Below are 21,113 nucleotides of genomic sequence, written 5' to 3'. Positions count from 1 at the left end.
ATTTAGACCGTTGGAAAAGTAGCTGATGCTCCTAAGGGTAAATTTAAATGACTTGTCTTCTGATCTTTGTACGCTTAGACTCCAAAGGACAACTCATGACATTTATACCCCAGGAAGGTCAAATATTAAGAATTTTCAGCAAAGGCAACGGAGCAGGTTTTGTTACTGAAATACCGCCACCTGGTGGCTGGCAGATATACACTGCTGTACTGAGTGACTTGTACCGAAATGTAACCAAGTTTCTTTTAGCCTTGTTTGTTTGTGTCTTTAGGTCAAAAGACTTGCGGAAAACTATAACGAGAGATAAAAGCGTCCCTAACTTTAATGATGAATTACTGCATCAGGTAGGAAGACGGGTTTGAAATGAAGGGCTTGGTTGTAGAAAAAGCCCCTCAAAGCGGTTTACAAAAAATTGCAAACTAAAATAAGTGGTGGCTGAGATTCTTGGGGTGTTAGTTCTACAAATGTGCTGGATATGCATCATAATAGACAAGAGTCTATGGCTGGGGAGACCTGATTTCAGACGCCAACTTGCTACGGAGTTGGTTGTAAGCTTACTCAACAGTCACACACACTCACCTGGCATGTTATGAAGATAAAAATGGGAGAATCCCGATGTCTCCCACTGTGACCTCCTTGGGAGGAAGGGCAGGACATAATTAAGGTGTGCCAGCCATAGCCCTTTCCTCAACATGGAGTGCCTCTTACTTGAATGATTCATTCCTTCTCCCCTATATTTTATCTAGTGGAGAGGTCCAGTAGATGAATTGGTTCAGAAAAAGACAATCAGGATGGTCAGGGATGGGGGGGGGGGGGGTAAGATATTGGTTAAAGATATTGGAGGTGGGGGTAGGGGGGGTAGGCAGGATCGCACTCTTTAAAGGCTTTCACAAAGAGGAAGGCAAAGAGTTGTTTTTTTGCTGCCCCAGAAAGCCAGACTTGACCCACTGGGCTGAAGTTACAGGAGGGTAGCAGCTGATTAGTAGGAGAAACTTTTAATGGTATTTGCTTTAGATTTATCAGCCAGATAAAAATAAAACATCTTAACGTGCTCTTTTTTGTTTTGATTCTCAAGTTAGCTATTAAGAGCTTTGATAAGAGCAAGCTAAAGCCCGTGGATCCTTTAAAACAAAGCAGGGTGCAGATCCTTGACTCCAGCAGCAGAGGGGAGCCCACACTGGATGAAGTCGAGTCTGATGTGGCAGCAGCGCCTCTTAGAAGTAAACTAATGCATCGGAGACACACGGTTAATGTGGCCCTTTCAGATGCAGATGACATCCACAATTTATCCAGAGATGCCCCTGTTTCTTCACTGGAAGGCTGCTCTGATGATTGATGCTTTCGAAAACACTGGCAAAGAAGCAAGTTTGTAACAAAAAACAGCAGCAGCAGCAGCAGCAGCAACACCAATTGGCGTCAGTTCCACTCCCTTCAAGAATCAAAGAATCCTTAGGATCAAGGGATTCAAAACTGCAATGTGAAGACTGGCAGGAAGAGGAACCTCTCCTCCCTCAACCAACACAGTTTGCAGTTGGAGACAGAAGGGCTGTTTATTTGCAGTTGGATCCACAAAACCCAACAGGTGTGATCCATTTTAAACAGACACAAAACTGAGATGTATATGGAGATATCAAAAACTATGAGACACATTAGTCTGTACTTGAAGTCTTGAAATCAGATATAACTGTAATGGGTGTAAGTTTGGAACAGAATACCTATGGGACTTCCAAGGCCTACATAATTATAGTTTGAAAAGACAGCAGTTTCTTTCCATTTTTGCACTACTAGTTTAACACCAGTTGTTGAAAGGAATTACACACACCGGCAGCATAGTTTGACACAAAGGGCAAGATTGCACAGATCCTTTGGTTCTCATTTATTTTATTGAAACATGGGCCATATATGGGTAGTTGGAAGTGAGGGAGGTTATAGTCACTGTTTTATAAACAAAGGGTACATCTTCTTATGGAGAGCAGGACTAGCAGAGTTGAGATTTTGAATCATTTTATTTTATGTAGCAGCCCACATTAGTGAACATATTCTCAAATACTTGTATTGAGACTACAACCTTACCCTATTTAATTTAAAATAGCAAATATGCATGGCACAATAATACGATTCCACTAAATGCAATGAGTGTAGCTAGAGAGTACATCTGTATCCACCGGGTCTTGGAAGAGCTGCTTAGTTGACCTTACTTGAAAAGACACTTCCAGATTGATAGATGGGGGCACTTTTAGTAATGGAGCGTCATTTTGGTAAACATTCCATTCTATATTTTTATTTTTAAGAGGGGTTGAATTATCACTTGAACAGCACAATAACTTTTGTCAATTCCAATTCTGTTTTTATGTAATATTTGTAAACAATACATTGGGTTTTTATTGTTTAATATTTCTCTGTTCAGAATGTTAGTGCAAGGTATATAAAAAGGTAGAATGCTAGTGGGCTCCTGAAGGACAAGGAAAAGTATATTTTTCTACTAAGTAATTGAGTTCACCTAGTTTTCTTACATGCCTTTGACTTGTGCCAAATGATGGGAGAGAGAAAGAAATAGTAAAATTAACTAATCTATGCTCTTAATGTGGGACTCTTTATTTATGGTAAGTCATGAATTGCAGCTTGCTGGTTGATGGGAGCTGCTGCCATAAAGCATTTTCTGAAAACTTTATAGCCTGTTGCTCATGTTCCAGTTTTAGCAACAAAGATCTAGTTGCATGAAGGTATGGGTGCTTCTGTGGAGTCTGGAAGCAGGAGAAAAGCAATGCATTCTGGGTCATCCTAAGCCTCCAGTGTAAACAAGTTCCCTTGTATGCAATTGTGAAAAATTATCAAGTTTGATATGAGCATTGTAGAGGGGGCAGGGAGCAACATGCATTGGTTTTTTCAAAAATCAGTGCCTAATGCTTTACAGCACCCAGAGACACGGGGAATGGTGTCTTCCCTGCTTTAGCCCAAAGAAAGAGGCATTTGGCCACAGCTGTAAACAATTAGTGCACCAGTGTCAATGTGCACTAATTATAGTGTCTTTAATACAATTACAATGGACAAATAATTGCTCTCTACAACTCAGGTTTCTTTATGGAAAGATTTTAATATGTTTCAAAGCTCTTATTCTATATGTTCCACTTCCACAGTGAAGAAGAGGGTCAAACCCCTCCTCCTTTTACAGTCTGCCTTACATGGGATGTTGGTACAGTAGACATACAAAAACCATTTCATTTTGCATTCAACAAAAAGGCACAACCTGAAGTCACAATGGCACCATGATGGCCAGGGGAATTAGCCAGCTGTTTCAATAGCTGTCTGAGAAAAGGAGGCAGTTTGGATATGAACAAATATGTTTTGTCTGCTACCAACCTTTAGCCTGCGAGATGACAGGAATTGCAGTTTGGCGACATCTGGTGAGCCAAAGGTTCACCACCTGGTCTACACAGTTCTGTGTTGGAACGATATTTAAGAGAATCCAGCTGCTGTTAAACCTTTAAATAATTTTAATACGAAAGATTTAAGCACATGCTTAAGTCTTCTGTTGAAATGAAATGTTTAAAGATCCTGACTTTGGTTGCATCACTCTCAATCACTCATGCTATTAGCAAATGTATGGCAGGGGGTGGGGAAAGACATCTCTTGAGAGAAATATTTCCCAAGCACACGTTATTTCAAGCTTCATAGCGTGCCAACCAAGATTTATCTAATTTTCAATGCAACAGATCATCCAGCAAGATACTGTATCATGGAACCATATTCTGATCAACCAACCCCTCTGGCTTTGGTTCAGTGATACTGCAAGTGTTCCAGTACCCAAGCGGACATGACATGTAACTCACACATTACATCATGATCCTTTAACATTTAAACCAGTAGTTTTCAACATTTGGGGACCAACACATGCATTTGGGGACCAGTTTCTTAATTTTCTAACCTATCTGTAGAGTGGTGGTGCTCCTGTTGCAATCTACCTTAGATCAGGCCCCAACATGCCAACTGAAGACCAATGCTTCAAAACCAACCACGCTAACTGGGATTTGCTGTCCACTAGGATGCTGAAACGGCTTTAAAAAATCTAACAGCAAATTCTAGTTACCATCCTCGGGAGAAAGGGGAGGGAGAGCTTGCACATGGATGGGAAAACTCCATGGCTGCTCCAAATCCTTCAACCGTGGTTAAAGGATCATGAATGTCATGTTTATACAGCAGCCTCCAATCTTACATATTCAAATCAAAATCTTGTTTCCTGCACATGCAACTCTACTAACTTTGACAAAACCAGCAGGCTGCTTGCAACGCAGCTTTTCTCATTCCCTGCTGGGTTACGAGGCATCCTGTTGCCACTGAAGTACGACGAGCATGCTGCCCACAGGTGCCAGTGGCATAGCAGTGTCCAAAGGAAAAATGAAGTCCAAGTGATAGGGAGTGAACCACAACTTCTCAGGCCTCTGCTATAAAAGCGGTCTAAGAAAACCATTTCACTTAATTTTATTATACAGAACACAAGATCATCCCTTTATATATAAAAAAATGTGTACAGGGAAAAAAAAGTGTAAACTTTTCATCTATGCTTCTGCCAGGCACAGCACACTTTCCTTGACATACGCCAGATGATTTGCCTTTCACCAATTAATCTTCCTCATCAGAATCCAAAACTTTCCTTCTGTTGAACTAGGGGAGAAAACACAGTGTAGGTGAAAATAACTTTGATGCCAAGTTTAATAATCAAGAATTCCCTGTTTGTGTTATGAGAACAAGAGCAAGCAGAGAAGCAAGGAAGCTCCCAGGTTTTTTGCCAGCTGCATATCTCGCACCTGCCCAGCCTAAAAGTCAATACCCAGCTATTTGTTCATTGCCTTGCTGTATTGCTATATGTATTTTCAAGATACATTGAAGCAAATCTATTACAATAGTATAGTCTTTATATCAAGGGATAATAGGGGCCAGCTTGTAGGCTACATCCTCCCACCAAGCTGCAGGAAGTGGCCCCGGCAGCTTTATCTCCTGGACTGATTAAAGCGCTCTGAAAAGAACAAACTGGAGGATATTTTGTCTCTCATCTTAGAGCAAAGCACTACAGCACTAAGCTCGGAGATGAAGTCACCTGCCTACTCTTCCCAAGAGTTCAAGGCTGCAATTCTGGCCACACCCACCTCACAAAACTGTAAGCAGTAGCCATATACAGATTTTCTGCTCTGTATAAGCTGTCAGCTTCATACAGGAAGAAGCATGCAGATGTAGTAAACCTTTAACAAAAAATACTGGCTATGCTGTGATCCTGCGACCACTCTACCATTGGCGAACAGGCTCCAGTTTTTAAGATGCCCTACCTTTACTGTTGTTTTCTTGTCAGTTTGCTGACTCACTTTTTCAAGTATTTCTATCAACCCTTGTTCAGTTACCTAGGAAGTAAAAAAACAATCTCATGTAGCAGATACTCATTTGGTGGGAATGGCACATTTCCTCCTCGCCTCCATCTGGGGGCAGAAGGACACACCCTATTACAAGCAACTTAAACACTACACACAGGTAACACTTTCATCCAGAGCATCATGACAGTGGAAGGACAAAACCAAACAGCAAAGACCACCACCACAGCATCATTAACAGGTAATCAGCTATCCCTCATGTCACATAAAACGATTCATCGACTTTTTATATAAGACTAAAAAAAGCGATTTGGAAACAAGTGTGAATAGGCTAGAGAATTATGCTATAATAGTACAACTTTTCAAAGCTTATAAATCAATGTTTTGCAGGATGTGTAAGAATTATTTTGCCAAGTGAGACACGAGATCCATCTAATTTGGCATTCTGTTTTCAGGCAACAGCAAACTCAGTCCAGCAGAATAACCCGTGTTTGCTTTCTACTAACAAACCACAAGGTGAAGCCATGGTTGTTTGTAGCCGTCCTAACCACGGCTTGTTATCACTGTGGTTTAGCATGATATCCAAACCCTTGCTTGACCATCATTTTGTCGGGCAACAAAGACACAAAGCAGGAACAGGTGGAAAACAAGCCAAATGTCAGAGAAACAAGCGGCAGCTTGTTTGCTAGTCTGTGAGGCGATTCATGGTTTGTTCAATAAACTGGTTAAATCGAAACCACAGCTTTGTGGGATGCACAAAGCCTGCCTGCCTTTGAACATTTATTTATAAATTTGTATTTCATGAAAGTTATTTCCTATATTTGATTCATCAAGAAGTCATGACAGAGATTCTACTTACCTTCCCACCTAACTGTCCAAACCTGCCCATCTGTATGAGGTAATTCTCCACTGCTTTTGCCTTTTCTGGTTTCACAAGCGCTAAATTACTTACTGAAAAAGGAAAACATACATTTTGCAATTTTTTTAAAACACCACCAGATTACTAAAGTCAGGCAAGACTTATTATTCACAGTACTGCAAAAGGCCTTGAACTGTTACTGATGGATTACTGATCTATGCCTGGTCTTATGAAAAAGGAAAACTGTATTTTAAGGAACTCGGTATACTGCTTTGTTCAAACATGGCTTATTAGGATCTTTACATTTCCCTCCTGCTTTCTGATTGTTCCATTCCACTCAACTTTTAGACCGGGGGGGGGGGGGGAGTCCAGAGTAATGCCTTCAGATTGCAGTGCTTCAGGGTCCAGGAGCAACTGACAAGAGCTGCAGATATGTGCAAAGGGGAAAAGTCAACCATCCTCTTGAGGTCAACTCCAGTCCAGAGTCCTAGCTTAGCACCCACCAATACATTTAGGAATACCACTACACTATTAAGCAGAAGCAGCTTTTAACAGCAGTCCTCACTAATGACCATTCTAGAATAATTAACTATATATCAACAATAAGTTCAGAAAGTAGTATCCAGTGGCGTCTCCTCTGCATCCTCCTTAGAACAGAAAAAGCAAATGTAGTGAGAATTGAAACCTACTTCCCACATAAGTGTGCCTAGAACTGGACCCAAAACACTATTATTTTCCTTTAGTAAAGTTAAGTATGTGCAATCTAAGTAAGATGGACTCAAAGAAAGGTATTAGAAGTTGGTCAGCATCATGGATGCTTACATCTGGCACGAGCTGCCTGATCCAAAAGCTGAGCCAAAATGTTATTCCTCATTTCTGATTCCCTGTAATAGAAAAATTATGCAGATAAATTATAGCTTCAGAAGATGTGCAGTGCATTGCAAGAAAGTAAAACACACTGACCATTTTGTACAACCGGAAATTTCATATTTAGACATTGCTAGTACTCAATTATATTTAAATCATTTAAACTACTATCCTTATGGAATTTACTGTGGAATTTGAGCACAAATTCATTTATTATTATCTGGGAAAGAGAATCCAACTATGGAAACTTGAAACACATTCAGTTCAGAGGCAGATCACAAGCTATTCATGGCTCAGTACCAAACCCCTACAAAGGTTAAACTCTCACTCGTTTAACAGTGGGCTCTTGATGCAGGAAGATTACACACCCATTTAGAAGAGTATGTGCATTGTAAAGCTCTAATAAAGACAAAAAGGATAGCAACCTTATTTAAGGAGAATGACAAAAAGGGGGGAAACTCTACTGGTCCCAATGTTCTGTGTCTCTTCTGTTTCTGCCTCTAAATCACACTTAATTTAGTAATAAATACAAACATGGCAGCCCATACCTCTGCTGCTGTTTATTTGTTTCACCTTCATTTTTCCTATAATTTTTATTATTATATTAAAAGTTAATTTTATCCCACCATCACACCTGCAGAGACATGAATCTTGATAACTCCCAGTAGATGTATCTCACAACATGCTTCCAGTCATGTGGTAATACTGATTACAGGATACAATCATACTAGCAAAAAAACCCCCTAAGATGTGAAGGGGTGCCTTCTCCCCGCTACTGTGCACGACGTAATAAAGGGGTATCAGTCTACTGAAAAGGTGGCTTTGTTTTCATCCCCTCTGTTACCTCTGTTTTGCTTCTTGCTGTGCGATGTCACTGGAAGGATCCTGAAATGTTAGAAATAAGAACCAGTTTAGTAGTAAAGCATAGCACTACTGAAGAAGTACAAACAAACAAATGCTAAAGTACACATATATGGCCAGGACTGTTCTCATACAGAAAAACTCATAAATGCACAGCTATTACTGCTCCCAGGCACTAGATCCTAAATGATGAGAGTCAACTTTTGAGGGTGCTGAAGTACGTAATCTTCAGGTAATATAGAATCTACCAATCAAGATGGGAAAGTAGCTATACTTCAGCCCCACAGATGGACAAGTTACTTAATACATGCCTGCAAACTGTGGTAAGAATTGCCTGTAGGTCACCAGGCAAGAAAACTTCACAGAAGTTTCTTTTTCTCCCTTTGATGCCACAAATGGGCATATAAGAACAGCTGAGCTGGCAAAAAAGATGTGTACCAGTAATGTTTTTGCAAATGCTGGCTCTAGATTCCTAGTCAATGGCTAGATTTGACAGGCCCACCTTAGTGGGTGACTGACAAGTGCTTTTGACACAAGCCCCTTCTCCAGGTTGGCAACTGGGTGTGGGGCAGTGGAGCAAAGTCATTTAAGAACCTTCCAAGAGCTGCATTTGATGCTGGGACTGACAATCGCTGAGCCCTATTTCCAGGCAGTGGCCGAATCATAGAACCCCTGCTCCCTCTCACTCAGAGCCAGTGTGGCATAGCCAATGTCAGAATACAGCCATGGAGACACGGGTTCAAATCCCCACTCAGCTATGACACTAGCTGGGCCACCTTGGGCCTAACCTACCTCTCCCATGGTGGTTACACGGATAAAGATGTTGGGCGGGGGGACTTATGGTTGACAACAATCATGCACAAAAGCCCACATAGGGTAAACCCAAAAAACCCAAAACAGACAGCACCATCAGTCCTTGTTTTCTCTCTTTCAACTGGTTAACTTCATTCATTTTTTTTTTAAAAGAGAGATGTTTGTGCTAATATTGGATGTAAGCTGCTTTGCGGTTTTTTCCCCCTGAAACAAAGAATCGGAAACCCTGAAAATAAGAGATGTGCTGCCACCCCTGTATATACACTTTCGTGATCGTACTCAATGGGTTTCCTGAGTGAGTAGATATGTAGCATTGGAAATAATCCCAACTCACGTGTGTGTGTATATACAGACGTGCATAATACACAAAACACGGGTCTCTTCCTCTGACTTCTCCCAGGGTGGTCTCTGCGCCCCTCCCGCCTTGCCTCCCACGCCTGAGGCGGCCCTGAGCCCGCAGTGAGGACTAGCGCCATGCAATTAAAACCGAAGGCCCAGGCCCGCCCTTCCCCTGGCCGGCCAGTCAGAGGGGCCTCGCCTGTGGGCCAGGAGACTGGGCGAAGCGCCGAAGGCGACGCCCGCCCGCGTGTGAGGGGACGGTGCAGGCCCGGCGCCCTCCGCTCCGCTCACCCCGTGCTTGGCTTGCAGCTCGGCCATCCTCTGCTTGCGCAGCGCCTCCAGCTCCTCGTCCGCCATGGCTAGAGACGACGAGACGTCGGTGACGCGCGACGTGGGCGGGGCCGCTTCTCTCTTCAAGCTCTCCCGTTCGCCTCAGTGCGCCGGCGCAAGAGCAGGCGAGGCCAACGCAATCACGCACCGAGAGGAGGAATTCTAGCACAGGCAGAGGAAGCCGAGCGCCGAACAGACCAAAGCAAGAGCCATCAATAGAATCAGACCGCAAGGGTTTTCGCAAGGAATCTTTCGCCCACGACCCTGAGAGTAAGGGTCTCGCGCTCTACCAGCTGAGCTTAAGAGAGAGAGTGAGAGAGAAAGTTGGTGTAAACCTGCTTGCTTACAGAGCCTACTCAGAAGTTACTGTTAGCGCCCACTGAGTCCAATAAGATCTAGCTCTGCCAATAATGTCGTGAAATTCTGCTCAATATTGATCCAGAGCAGAACTCCGACGTATAGTTAGCAGAGTAAAAACTTAAACACGTTGCAGGATCCCCCCAAAAACAGACCATAGGCAATTAATATTTAATCCAGCAGAGCTTTACTGCTACTGAAGGCTTGCGAGTGATCCCCAAAGAAGGAGAAGAATGGTCATAAATCCAATACAGTACATTCAGGATTGGCACTGTCCATAAGAAATCCAGGTGCAGCAGACTTGACTTTAACTTACAGTAACTTATTATAAGTCTAAACCTTAACAACTAAGCATACTATGTATAGAACACCACACCAGAAGGAAAGAAAGAAAGAGAAAAGTGAAACCGAGGCTACTCCTGGCCTATTATTATAGTCAGCGTGACCTTGACAAAAAGAGATAAGAGAACCAGTTTAAGCCAGCTGTACTCAGCTTCTTTGAAGGTATAACCCAAACATCATGAACCCTCTGCTTGTTTATTTTACACAGAGAAACTTCCAGAACCCTCTTGAATTAATTAGAATAGGAAAGACCCCTACACATCAGATCAATACTTTCTGTACAAAGAAATGCAAACTGACATATACATGTCGTAAAATAATAGAATCGAAGAGTTAGATGGGACCCCTAAGGGTCATTTAGTCTAACCCCCTGCAAGAACCACCCGCTCAATAATCCCTGGCAGATGGGCATACAACCTCTTGCTTAAAAACCTCCAGTGAAGGAAGGAGGGAAATCCCGAGAGCTCGAGTTGCAACAGTGGGGGGACGTAGAGAAAATGTATAAACATGTAAGTTTTATACAAATTTGTGACCTATTATTAGCTCTCCTTTTTAACGATGAACTTCCTCTTTTTTTGGAGCTGTGCAAGCGCACACACCCCATGTGTAGTTAAGCCCTTAAGACTGATAGGACAAGCCCATTTCTTGTTGGAGGCCTTTTGTCTTTTGCCTCTGAATGTCAGTTCTTGGGGATCCAGAAAGAGGGGAAGAGTGCTCTTGCGCTCTGGTCCTGCTTATGGGCTTTCCATAGTGGGTGTCTGATTGGCCACTATGAGGAAAGGATGCTGGACTAGTTGAGCTCCCTTCAGCCAAATGCAGCTTCATGCAGGTTTTTCCCCATACTTGGATTGCTGGCTGTTTTTTTTTTGGACTACAACTCCCATCATCCCTATCTAGCAGGACTAGTGGTCAGGGATGATGGGAACTGTAGTCCAAAGACAGAGGAAGACCCACATTTGGGAAACACTGGATTAGGCTTTCTATGGCTATGATCCACAATGGCTATGTTCTAAAAGACGCCTGCTTCTTGGGAGAAAAGCAATGACAAACCTAGGCAGCATCTTAAAAAGCAGAGACATCACCTTGCCGACAAAGGTCCGTATAGTTAAAGCTATGGTTTTCCCAGTAGTGATGTATAGAAGTAAGAGCTGGACCATAAAGAAGGCTGATTGCCAAAGAATTGATGCTTTTGAGTTATGGTGCTGGGGGAGACTCTTGAGAGTCCCATGGACTGCAAGAAGATCAAACCTCTCCATTCTGAAGGAAATCAGCCCTGAGTGCTCACTGGAAGGACAGATTGTGAAGCTGAGGCTCCAATACTTTGGCCACCTCATGAGAAGAGAAGACTCCCTGGAAAAGACCCTGATGTTGGGGAAGATTGAGGGCACAAGGAGAAGGGGACGACAGAGGACGAGATGGTTGGACAGTGTTCTTGAAACAACCAGCATGAGTTTGACCAAGCTGTGGGAGGCAGTGGAAGACAGGAGTGCCTGGCGTACTCTGGTCCATGGGGTCACGAAGAGTCGGACACGACTAAACAACAACCTCTATTGTCAGAGTCAGCATGCATCTGAACACCAGTTGGTGGAAACCCCTGGAGGGGAGAGTGGCTGTTGTGCTCAGGTCCTGCTTGCAGACCTGGATGTTGCATTAGATGGTCAGGTTAGGTTAAGAGATGGTTACTGGTCAGTAGTCATTAGCCATGAGGGTGGCAGTAAATGCTTCTGAATATTAGTTGCTGGAAGCCACAGGAGGGGCAAGTGCTCTTGTTCTTGGATCCTGCTTTCATGTTTCCCACAGGCATCTGGTTGGCCACTGTGAGAACTGGATGCTGGACTGGATGGGCCCTTTTTGGCCTGATCTAACTTCAGGGCTCTTTTTGTGTTCTTAAAGGATTGGGGATGGGTGGATAAACAAGAGCACAATCTTATTCCCAGCAGAGGGAGCCCTTGCTCTACCAAAATCATCATTTTGCTGTCTGGTACTGGCTGGAGCAAAGAGCCGGGAGTTTTCTGCTGCACAGCAGTTCTGTCCTCCCAGATGAAGCTTTAATCTGTAGCGTACATCTTTGCTGCTGTAAATTCATGCTCCATTATGCCACCATATGCTTTGATTCTCCTTGAAAATGCCGCAGTAATCTGAGTGTTTCGTTGCAGAATTGTGGCTCAGCGTGTCTTCCTTGGCATTTGGTTTCTTCTTCTTCTTTCTTACAGACTTTATTTCTTTATTTAAAAGACTGCGTCTAAACAAGTTTGACTTGAGTGAGCCTATTAGCTGGGAGCCTCTGAAGGACATCACTTTTAATGTCACAAGAAGGTCAACACCAATGAAGAACTGCGAGACGGATTTTGGGAGACAGATGTCACAGGAGAAGAGCCCCTGCTGGATCAGACCGACAGTCCATCTTCTCCAGCAGTCTCTTTCCCAGCCATGGCTGGCAGATGCTTCCAGGAAGCATCAAACAAGCAGGACACAGACTCAGCAGCCCTTCAGCCATTGCTGAAGGGCTCAGAAAAAAGGCTACTTCCTGCCTGAACTCTGAAGCCTAGAGAGCTGCATCCATTCTGTATACAGACAATACGTAACTTGATGAACTCAGCACAGAGCAGCTTTCAGACTTACCCTATGATGCTCCCAGTTTTTGACATTCAGAGGTATAGTGGTCCTGGAAATGGAGGCTCCATATAACTATCTTGGCCGACACCTTGACAGGCTTCCTCATTCAGTATCAGTATCATCATATTCATATACCATTTCATATGCAAAATCCCTAACCAGTTTACATAAAGCACAGTAAGATAATTTGAAAAAGAAAAGTGTACATACAACATTTAAAACCAAACAACAACAACAAAATACATCAGTATAAACAGAGGAGTCATCAATAAAACATACAGTTAAATATCAATAAATAATAAAGCAGAATGTGATGGATTTCATGAGCCGGGAATGCCTGCTTAAGTAGATGGGACTTTAAAGCTTGTCACTGTTTCTGCCTTATGAACTGCACATGACCACTGGCTATGTTGACTGGGGCAGAGGTGAGCCTAGCAATAGCTTTAAAAGATAAACCCAGCAACAGGATTTTGGGAGTTCTCAGACAAGGCTTCCTCTATGAACCCTTCAACCTGGAAGCGATCCAATATGCACATATCTGGGGACTGGGAGAGGGGAGGCTCAGCTGTGTTTGAGGGGACAGTGCACAGTTAACCCACTGTGCTTGAATGCAGCACACTTGTCTGAGTATCTTCTCTCAAGCTCCCACGTGCTACCAGTCCTGAAAGCTCTGCACTGCTAGCCAGTGATCCACCAGGTTCAATTCAAGGTGTTATCACTTGCGGACCCAAGAACTTAAAAGAGTGCCTTCCCCAGTATCAACCATCTCAGGCCCTACAACTAGCAGATTGACTCTGGGTGCTGACCCACAACTGGGACTTCTCGGTGGTGGCTCCCCTTTTGAGGAGCAACCTCCCCAATGAAGTGTCTGTGGCCCCCTCTTTACTCACCTTCAGGAGGAATTTAAAAATGTTATACCCCTGCATTGAGTGACTGAAAGATGCTGCTCCCCATCATCTAGAAATTATCAGCTGTAAGAATATACGACTGTTTTACGTGCTTTAGATGTTCTGAATGATTTCAGGTGTTTTTAACTGTTTTTGAAAGTTTTGCATAACCTGTTGCTTTCCCTTTAGTTATATTGTTTTGTGTTTTTAGCTCTGGGCTGCTCTGAGAGGAAGGGCAGGATAGAAAACTAATATTAACCACAGTGATGATGATGATGATGATGATTAACAACAGCAGCAGCAACAACAACAACAACAGAGATATGCCTTGACAAGCTAGATTCAGACAACTGGGATCCCTGCAGCAACCAATTACAAGCTCACCATATGCCTCCTGCAACTGTACGAAATGCTGGTCATCTGTGGCCTCCAACCTTGCCACTAAGCCCAGCATTACCACCTCTCAACAGATGCTTGGAAATCTGGAAAAGGGGGGAGCAAAGAGGTGGCCAGGCCGGACTTAATCATGCGTTCAGAGGCTGGGGATCAGCGCCTCCCCATGCTATTACAGACACCATGCAGTGCGTGCTCTTAAGTGGCTCTGGCATGACTCCTGATCATTTCCCCAAGCATCCATGGCAGACAGGATGCAGGATATATAGGGCTATGGACAGAAACAGAGAAAGGGATGCACACAACCAATGCTTTCTGCTGCTTCCCAGATAAGTGTGTGCTGCTGAATTGCTCTTGCTTGCAAACACCCAGACAGAATTACAGATTTAGAGCAGCCGCTTCATCTTTGAATGAAAGCCAAGCTGCTTTATCCCATAGTTTAGCTCCTTCTCTGTCACCGTAGGAGTGCTCATCAAGAGCAGCTTGTGTTTAATATCTTGGAAACACATGTGGGTCAGCGAGACATATGTACCGAGCGTCGCCAGCACATATATGGGAGCTGTCGACCATCAAGGATTCAAGTTAATCATCATAGTGTTCAGCATTTATACAGCATTTTTCCTCCTCTCATTTTTTTTTCCTATTCAAAGCACTTTGCCTCAGTAATTTTAGTTATCCTTGCTGCAACAGTTCTGGAAGGATGAGCTGAACATACTGTTATGGATTTGTGGGTTCTAGACATGCCTAAAATCTTGGATCCAGTAACAAGATGTTTTGGGGGTGCTGATGCTGTGAACCCCTCCATCGTAGGCTCAGGTTGTATATATGTGTAAATAAACCATATAAATCTGTTGTCCCTCGTATCCAATAGGAAACACAGACCCTGGGTAAGTGCCTGGAACACCTGGAATCTTGCACCACTCAAGAGATTCAGGTGGTGTGCAATAATACAATCTCACTTGTATTTTACAAACGAGAACATAAGGAGAGCCTACTGGATCAGGCCAATGGCCCATCTAGTCCAGCATCCTGTTCTCATAATGGCTGAGTAGATGCCCCTGCAGAAGGAAGCCCACAAGCAGGGGTCTGTTGTTCTGCACAAGCAGGATTTGAGCACTCTCATCCTGGTGGTTTCCAGCAACTATTTTTCAGAAGCATTGCTGCCTCAGGCCATGAATGCATAGCCATCATGGCTAGTAGCTGCCACTATCCTCATTTTCCTTCGTGAATTTGTCTACTCTTTTAAAGCCATCTAGGTTGGTAATCTTAGGTTGGTTGGTTCCATAGCTTAACTGTTTCTGCCATATCCTGAAGACACGTTTTTGTAATATTTGTTGTTCTTTGAGTTGTCTGTCCACACACACAATTATGTTTGTAATTAGGGTAAGCATACAGATATATTTGCAAATATTGCGCAGATTTGTGTGATGAGTTTATGTCTCAAGTCTTTTAAGTACCCAGAAGTGCACCTGCCAGGGGACACCCCCCCAATGCCAAACCTGAATCCAGCCCTAGCTGGGAGTCCAGATCACCTGCTACTACCAATCATTTTTACCTGTAGATATCGGAGATGTGATTGCAGTGCCTTTTGCAGTCAAAGTAAATCCTCCAGCACTGAGATATGACCCCTCCCTGGAATGCAGTCATAGCGCCCCCACCCCCAAAATTAGCATCCCTCCCAACTGGCTTCAAGCCTGGGGAAATGTGTACTTCAAAAGACAATAAAGACCTGTAAATTGGCTCAAGCGTTATGTCACCTATTTGACAATACTTGGGTTCCTAACTTCCAAATAAGAGATGTTAAGCCCCATTAAAATATCAGCAGGTGTTTTCATTGCTCTGGAGCTGCTTTGATTCCAGACTTAAAATACTTCCAGAACTGAGCTCTGTTTTGACTTTGAGTGTCAAGTAAAGAATTGGTTCTTCTGGGTAGAATCTACAAGGGACCTACAACTCATTAGAAACACCAGATTTCCCCCTTGGTACCCACTCTTGAAAGCAGAGCATTTTAGAGCTAGTTATCTGACAAAATGCTCACCAGTTTCCTTAAGAACTACCTTTATTGAGCTGTGTTTCCAAGTGATGCCCATTGCAGTATTATACGGCTGCTACAACATGGTCCCATACTCAGACAGGTTGTGGTCAACCTCAGGTGGAAGACATCACTTATTCTCCGTTAGCATGCCCCTTATATAGAGACCCAAGAGACTGCTTTCTGAAACCTTCGTTCATGTAAGCAAGCAAGAAAGCAGGCACACCCTGGCAGAAATGGCCTGGTTTATTTTGAGTGACAATAATATGGCTTTTTTTTTTCAGCTGGCGCTCACTGGAACTCAGTTCCAGCACCTCTCGGGTGGGCACCATTGACACATGTTCCGGTACCTCTTTTTCTAGAAAAATAGCACTGGATTTATAACACACAGAGTAGCCCTCTATGCATCAACTGCAAAAAGAAAGAAAAGAAAAGAGAAATCAGGAAAAAGGAGTTAGATAAAATTGCTATAAATTGCTGCGGTGATTTGGAGGTTTTAATCTGTGATCAAGCTGAATTTGAGTTTGTTGGTGTCTCTGGTAACTTACATCATGCATATTGGCAAATTGGATTTTTAAAGGCAAAATAATGTTAGAATTGGAGCTGTTGGAGATGCATAAAGGAAACTGTTTTAATGCTCAGGAACTCTGCAATGCATTTTTTTATATTATGGATTTTTATGCTCTGTATTTTTTTTATTAATACTGTTGCCTGATACTTGTTTGTCATGGCATTTGGCTAGAACAGTAAACATAAGAATGTGAACCTGACATAAAATACAGGCTGCGTAGTGCAGCGCTGATACTTTTGGGTTATGGGTGGTCCCCTATTATTCACTAAACTTAGATATTTGCAGTGATAGGCACTGTGTCACTTGGGGTGACGTAAATGCTAATTCCCATCGGAAATATAAAAGTGCCTTCCCAAATTAGCACACCCTCTAATGGCTTCTTCTGCCACCCAGTCTGGATAGTCGCTTCGACAAGCCTCAACTTCAAGAGGAAGACTTGAAACACGTCTAAGTGTAATTTGCAAGGGTGCTGGAAATCCAGGAGCATGGCAGTCTGACATAAAAGGTGTTTTTGTCAATCACACAGGTAAAAATGAAGCACTGGAATACATACAATCTAGATGTTGCCAAGCTTATTATTTCAAGGGGAGTGTTCATTCTCCCATTTGGTTCCACTGGGCAGTAGCAACGGACTGCAGGGCTTTTCTATCAGCTCAGTTCTTTCTTTCTTTCTTTCTCTCTCTCTCTCTCTCTCTCTCTCTCTCTCTCTCTCTCTCTCTCTCCCTTCTCCTTGAGCTCTTCCCATTCCAGCTGGCATTACTAGAGCATGGCAATCTTCGTTTTTCTTCCTCCCTCACATCCCCCCCTTTCTCTTTTGTGTCCTGTCTTTTCGATTAGGGCAAGGGACTATAAAATATATTTGTTAAGCAGCTGCAAGAAGATTAGTCTGGAGAAAAGGTGAGAAGCGGCGACATAATAGAAGTTTACAAAATTATGCGTGGCATGGAGGAAGTGGATAGAGAAGAGGTTTTTCTTATAGTGCTGGAACTCATGGACATCCAATAAAGCTGAATGTCGGAAGATCCGAAACAGACAAAATAAAGCACTTCTTCACACAGCGCAGAGTTAAACTGTGGAACTCCCTCCCACTGGAGGCAGTGATGGCCACCAACTTGGATGGCTTTGAAAGAGGAGAGTGCTGTCAATGGCTACTAGTTGGTTACCCTAGTGAGCTGTATTGCATTTTGGTTAAAAGTATAGTGTCATATCAGCCCTGCTCAAGAGTAGTCCTATTAATGAACATGACTTAGGTCCACTAATTTCATTGGGTTTGCTCTTAGCTGGATGCAACCCTTAGTAAACCTTTCCAGATTCGCACCTGTGCATACAAATCAGCCTCAGTCACTTTCATGCAAATCATCCTCTTCTGCCCTCTTGTTTTGGTGGGGTTGTTCCTCTTTGGGGCAATGTGCTGTGGGGCTCAAGAGGCCTAGCTTTGTGACTGCCATTAGGACAACATTAGGACAGATCTTCTTTCATCCTGAATTTCATCAGTACTAAATCCCCGCCCCCCTGCTCCACTCCCATTTCTACTTTTTTGATATATATAAAAAATATGCTGGTGTTGTTTTGATTCTCCACCCCCTCAGTTTAGTGGAAATGTCACAACGTGACCCTAATACATCAGTCTGCTGGAGTGCAAATGCTCCTGACTTCAAATACCTAAGCTGGGATTCTAATGGACTTCTCTTGTCATCTCTTTGAAAGCAGGTCTTCTGGAGAAACGAAAGCATTTGATGCAAATCCAGGAGTGCTGCTGCACTCTGAAGGAGGAATTTTGTGTTGTGTCCCTCCCCCCCCCCCCCGCTGCACCCATGGTTCCTCTTAACCCAGTTTACATGTAGTTTGGTTCTCTCTTTTCCCCCACCTCTCCCTCTATAACTCTTTTCTGCTTTTCGACAACAGTTTTAAAAGATGCAGAGAGAGCTCAGCAAGCTTGCATTAGTAAACCAGCCAGATCCCATCAACATTGGATTTAGCAGGCGTGTTCTTCCTCCCACTTGACTGCAGAGGTGAGCTAAGCTTTGCTACTAACCTCCTTCTAGCCCAGAATGATGAATCTTATTGTATTGTATTTATCACATCAGATTCCATAGCGACTTACACAAGTGTAAATACACAGTGTGAAAATCTGATAAAACAATCTGAAATCAGAAGGATGGGGTGGGTCAGAGTAAAGAAGTGCGTCTTCAGGATATGATGGAAGCATTGTAAACCCATGGAACTCACTGCCACAGGAGGCAGGGATGACCACTACTTGGATGGCTTTAAAAGAGGATTAGACAAATTCATGGAGGAGAGGGTTATTGACGGCTGCCAAGCCAGAATGGCTATGCTCTGCCTCCCACAGTTGGAGATGGCAGTGCTTCTGAAGACCAGTTGCTGGAAACTACTGGAAGGGAAAGTGCTCTTATGCTCGAATCCTGCTTACGGGTTTCCCACAGGCATCTGTTCAGTCACTGTGAGAACAGGATGCTGGACTAGATAGGCCCCTTTGGGCCTGATCCAGCTGGCTCTTATGTTCTGAAACTGCAGAGCGGGCAAGTTGCAGCTCTGTGTGAATATAGACCACTGGTCATGCTGACTGGAGCTGTCGGCAACTGGGGTCCTCCAACACCTGGAGGGTCACAGCTCCCCCACCTGTGCTTTAGGCCAAGGTGGTAGAACCTGGAAAAGGTAAGCTGCAGAAAGACTCTCCTACGGCCCCTCAGCCTTTGCTAAAGCAAGTCAGTCACTTGGAGCTCTCCATGGTGCTGCAGCCACGGCAAGTCCATGGCAAAAATCCCCCCAGAATTTCCCAACTAAAACCATGAAGTGTAAGGTTTTTTTAATTTAAAAAAACCAAACACAACAAGCAACTAATATTTCAAGGTCATAAAAGTAATTTTTGGGGGGTTGTTGCTCCACCATTCAAATGGATCCACAATTAAAGAAGCAGCAAGGTTTAAAAATGGAAAGGATGACCACTGGATCATGCTCCATCTTTGCTAAGCGACATGGCCTCTGAGCCGCAGCGCACATGCGTTGCCAAACCACCATTTGCAACTTCTACTCATCCTTGCTGCTGCAAAATCACAGAGAGATGCCCTTTACTGCATGTTCTAACTGGAGGCAAGCGCTGCTCTTGATCAAAGGAGAAGCAAGTATTGCCTTGTATCATATCGTGCCAGCTTGCCATGAGCCATCTGACAGAATTCAAGGATGCACAACAGCCAGGACAGGTGAGGGACATCCCTTATTTACCCTTGACAAGGAAGCCCTCATTGCACACCTGCAATTTTGTTTAGGTGCATGTAGAAATTACCCCCTTTGTGTTTCGTCCTAATTATATAAGCAAAAATGAAATGTGATCTGGAAAAACAAAACAAAAAAACAAATGCTGTGTCAGGGAAAGAATGTGATTAATGGTTAATTAACAGCTGTCTTAATATTATCAATTGCTAAGTCACTCATGAAGAACAAAGATTCAACGATTTGGGGACCTAAATTAATCTTTCATGACAGGGCCTTGCGGCTTTGTCATAGCAAGCATCTGGCAATCTCAGTGGGAGGGAGAATGGAGAGTGAAAAAGGGCTAGGATGGTTTAGGGCTAGAGTAATACTTGCAGCCAGATAGATCCACAAATCAGCTACGCCAGAATATTTGCACTAGCTACAATTTAGGGCAGAGGCAAATGCAGCATTTTTACATGCACTGAAGGGAGCCTAAATACACCTTTGCTTCCCTGAAACTACACATACATTCATCTGTCTGAGGGAGCTCTGGGAGGAGGAAGAAAGGTTAAGCAATGTGTTGTAAAAAACCTGGTCATGGTAAGCACCTATAAGCCATTGCCTGTGACGTCGCGAATATGCCCCCCCAATTCCTGCAACTGTGTTCCAAGAACTGTGGAGGCCAGCTGAGAGGAGTTGGCCAAGGAATCCAGCTTCAACTCACACTCAGGGCACCACTCCCTCTATCTCATGTTCAGGCACTGCAACAGAAGACAAACAATGTAGTTGTTTGGTCCTGGAAAAATAGTGGGTGGAGCAACAAATGCCAAAGGCCAGTTTCTACACATATCTTCATCCTCCACCCAGACCAGCAACAATCATTTATTTGTGTTTAAGGGCATAGCCCAGTCAGGCAAAACACCTATGGTGTAGAGCAGAACCAAACGGGATGTGGCCTGGGGAGAGTTCCAAGGGGCAGAGAGGGAGGTCTGTGGGGCCAGAGCAGAGGCGGATTTAGGGGAGTGCAAGCGGTTCAGCTGCACTGGGCGCAGAGCCTTAGGGGTGCCGCAAGTATGATGTAGAACAGAAAGCAAGAGGCAGGGGGTGTGGAACTTTGGAGTTGCACAGGGCGCTGCTGAAATTTGCCACTGGCCAGAGTTTCCCTGCCCCTAATATAGACACAGAACATGAATGCATGAAGCAGACAGACGGGACACATTTCCAGATGCCACAAGCAAGAGTGAAAAGGAGCAAAACTTCTCCAAAAATAACT

General features: G+C 43.6%; 2 protein-coding genes across 8 annotated transcripts in view; one reads left to right on the top strand and one right to left on the bottom strand.

The window, feature by feature from the left end:
• The window catches only part of ANKRD27 (ankyrin repeat domain 27), a 54,992-nt gene extending 50,484 nt beyond the window's left edge, over positions 1-4,508 (top strand). For all 7 annotated transcript variants that reach the window (XM_079988086.1, XM_079988087.1, XM_079988090.1 and 4 more), the window contains 2 exons: positions 272-344; positions 1,076-4,508. In XM_079988086.1, coding sequence (XP_079844212.1) covers positions 272-344; positions 1,076-1,336 — 334 coding nt within the window. In that variant the 3' untranslated portion in view covers positions 1,337-4,508. The remainder of the gene's footprint in view (positions 1-271; positions 345-1,075) is intronic.
• PDCD5 (programmed cell death 5) lies at positions 3,075-9,542 on the bottom strand. Its single transcript, XM_079988099.1, has 6 exons — positions 9,391-9,542; positions 7,931-7,971; positions 7,042-7,103; positions 6,220-6,311; positions 5,322-5,393; positions 3,075-4,662 (listed from the first exon to the last, which is right to left on the bottom strand). Exons 1-6 carry the CDS (start codon positions 9,454-9,456, stop codon positions 4,621-4,623), a joined length of 375 nt encoding a protein of 124 aa, XP_079844225.1. The 5' UTR covers positions 9,457-9,542; the 3' UTR covers positions 3,075-4,620.
• Between the last annotated feature and the right edge of the window lie 11,571 nt (positions 9,543-21,113).

This window comes from Podarcis cretensis (genome assembly GCF_951804945.1).
Source record: "Podarcis cretensis genome assembly, chromosome: 8".
Classification (NCBI taxonomy): Eukaryota; Metazoa; Chordata; class Lepidosauria; order Squamata; family Lacertidae; genus Podarcis; species Podarcis cretensis.
The sequence above is the reverse complement of the archived record's forward strand: the minus strand, read 5'-3'. Positions and strand labels throughout refer to the sequence as shown.

Bases quoted from the DNA above. Each gene is read 5' to 3' on its own strand.
- PDCD5 (XM_079988099.1), bottom strand. From the start codon at position 9,456: ATGGCGGACGAGGAGCTGGAGGCGCTGCGCAAGCAGAGGATGGCCGAG. The intron at 6,312-7,041 runs GTAAGCATCCAT...TTCCTTTTTCAG, and splicing joins TCAGGCAGCTCGTGCCAGAT to TAAGTAATTTAGCGCTTGTG. The intron at 4,663-5,321 runs GTAGGGCATCTT...TTTCTCCCCTAG, and splicing joins ACAAGAAAACAACAGTAAAG to TTCAACAGAAGGAAAGTTTT.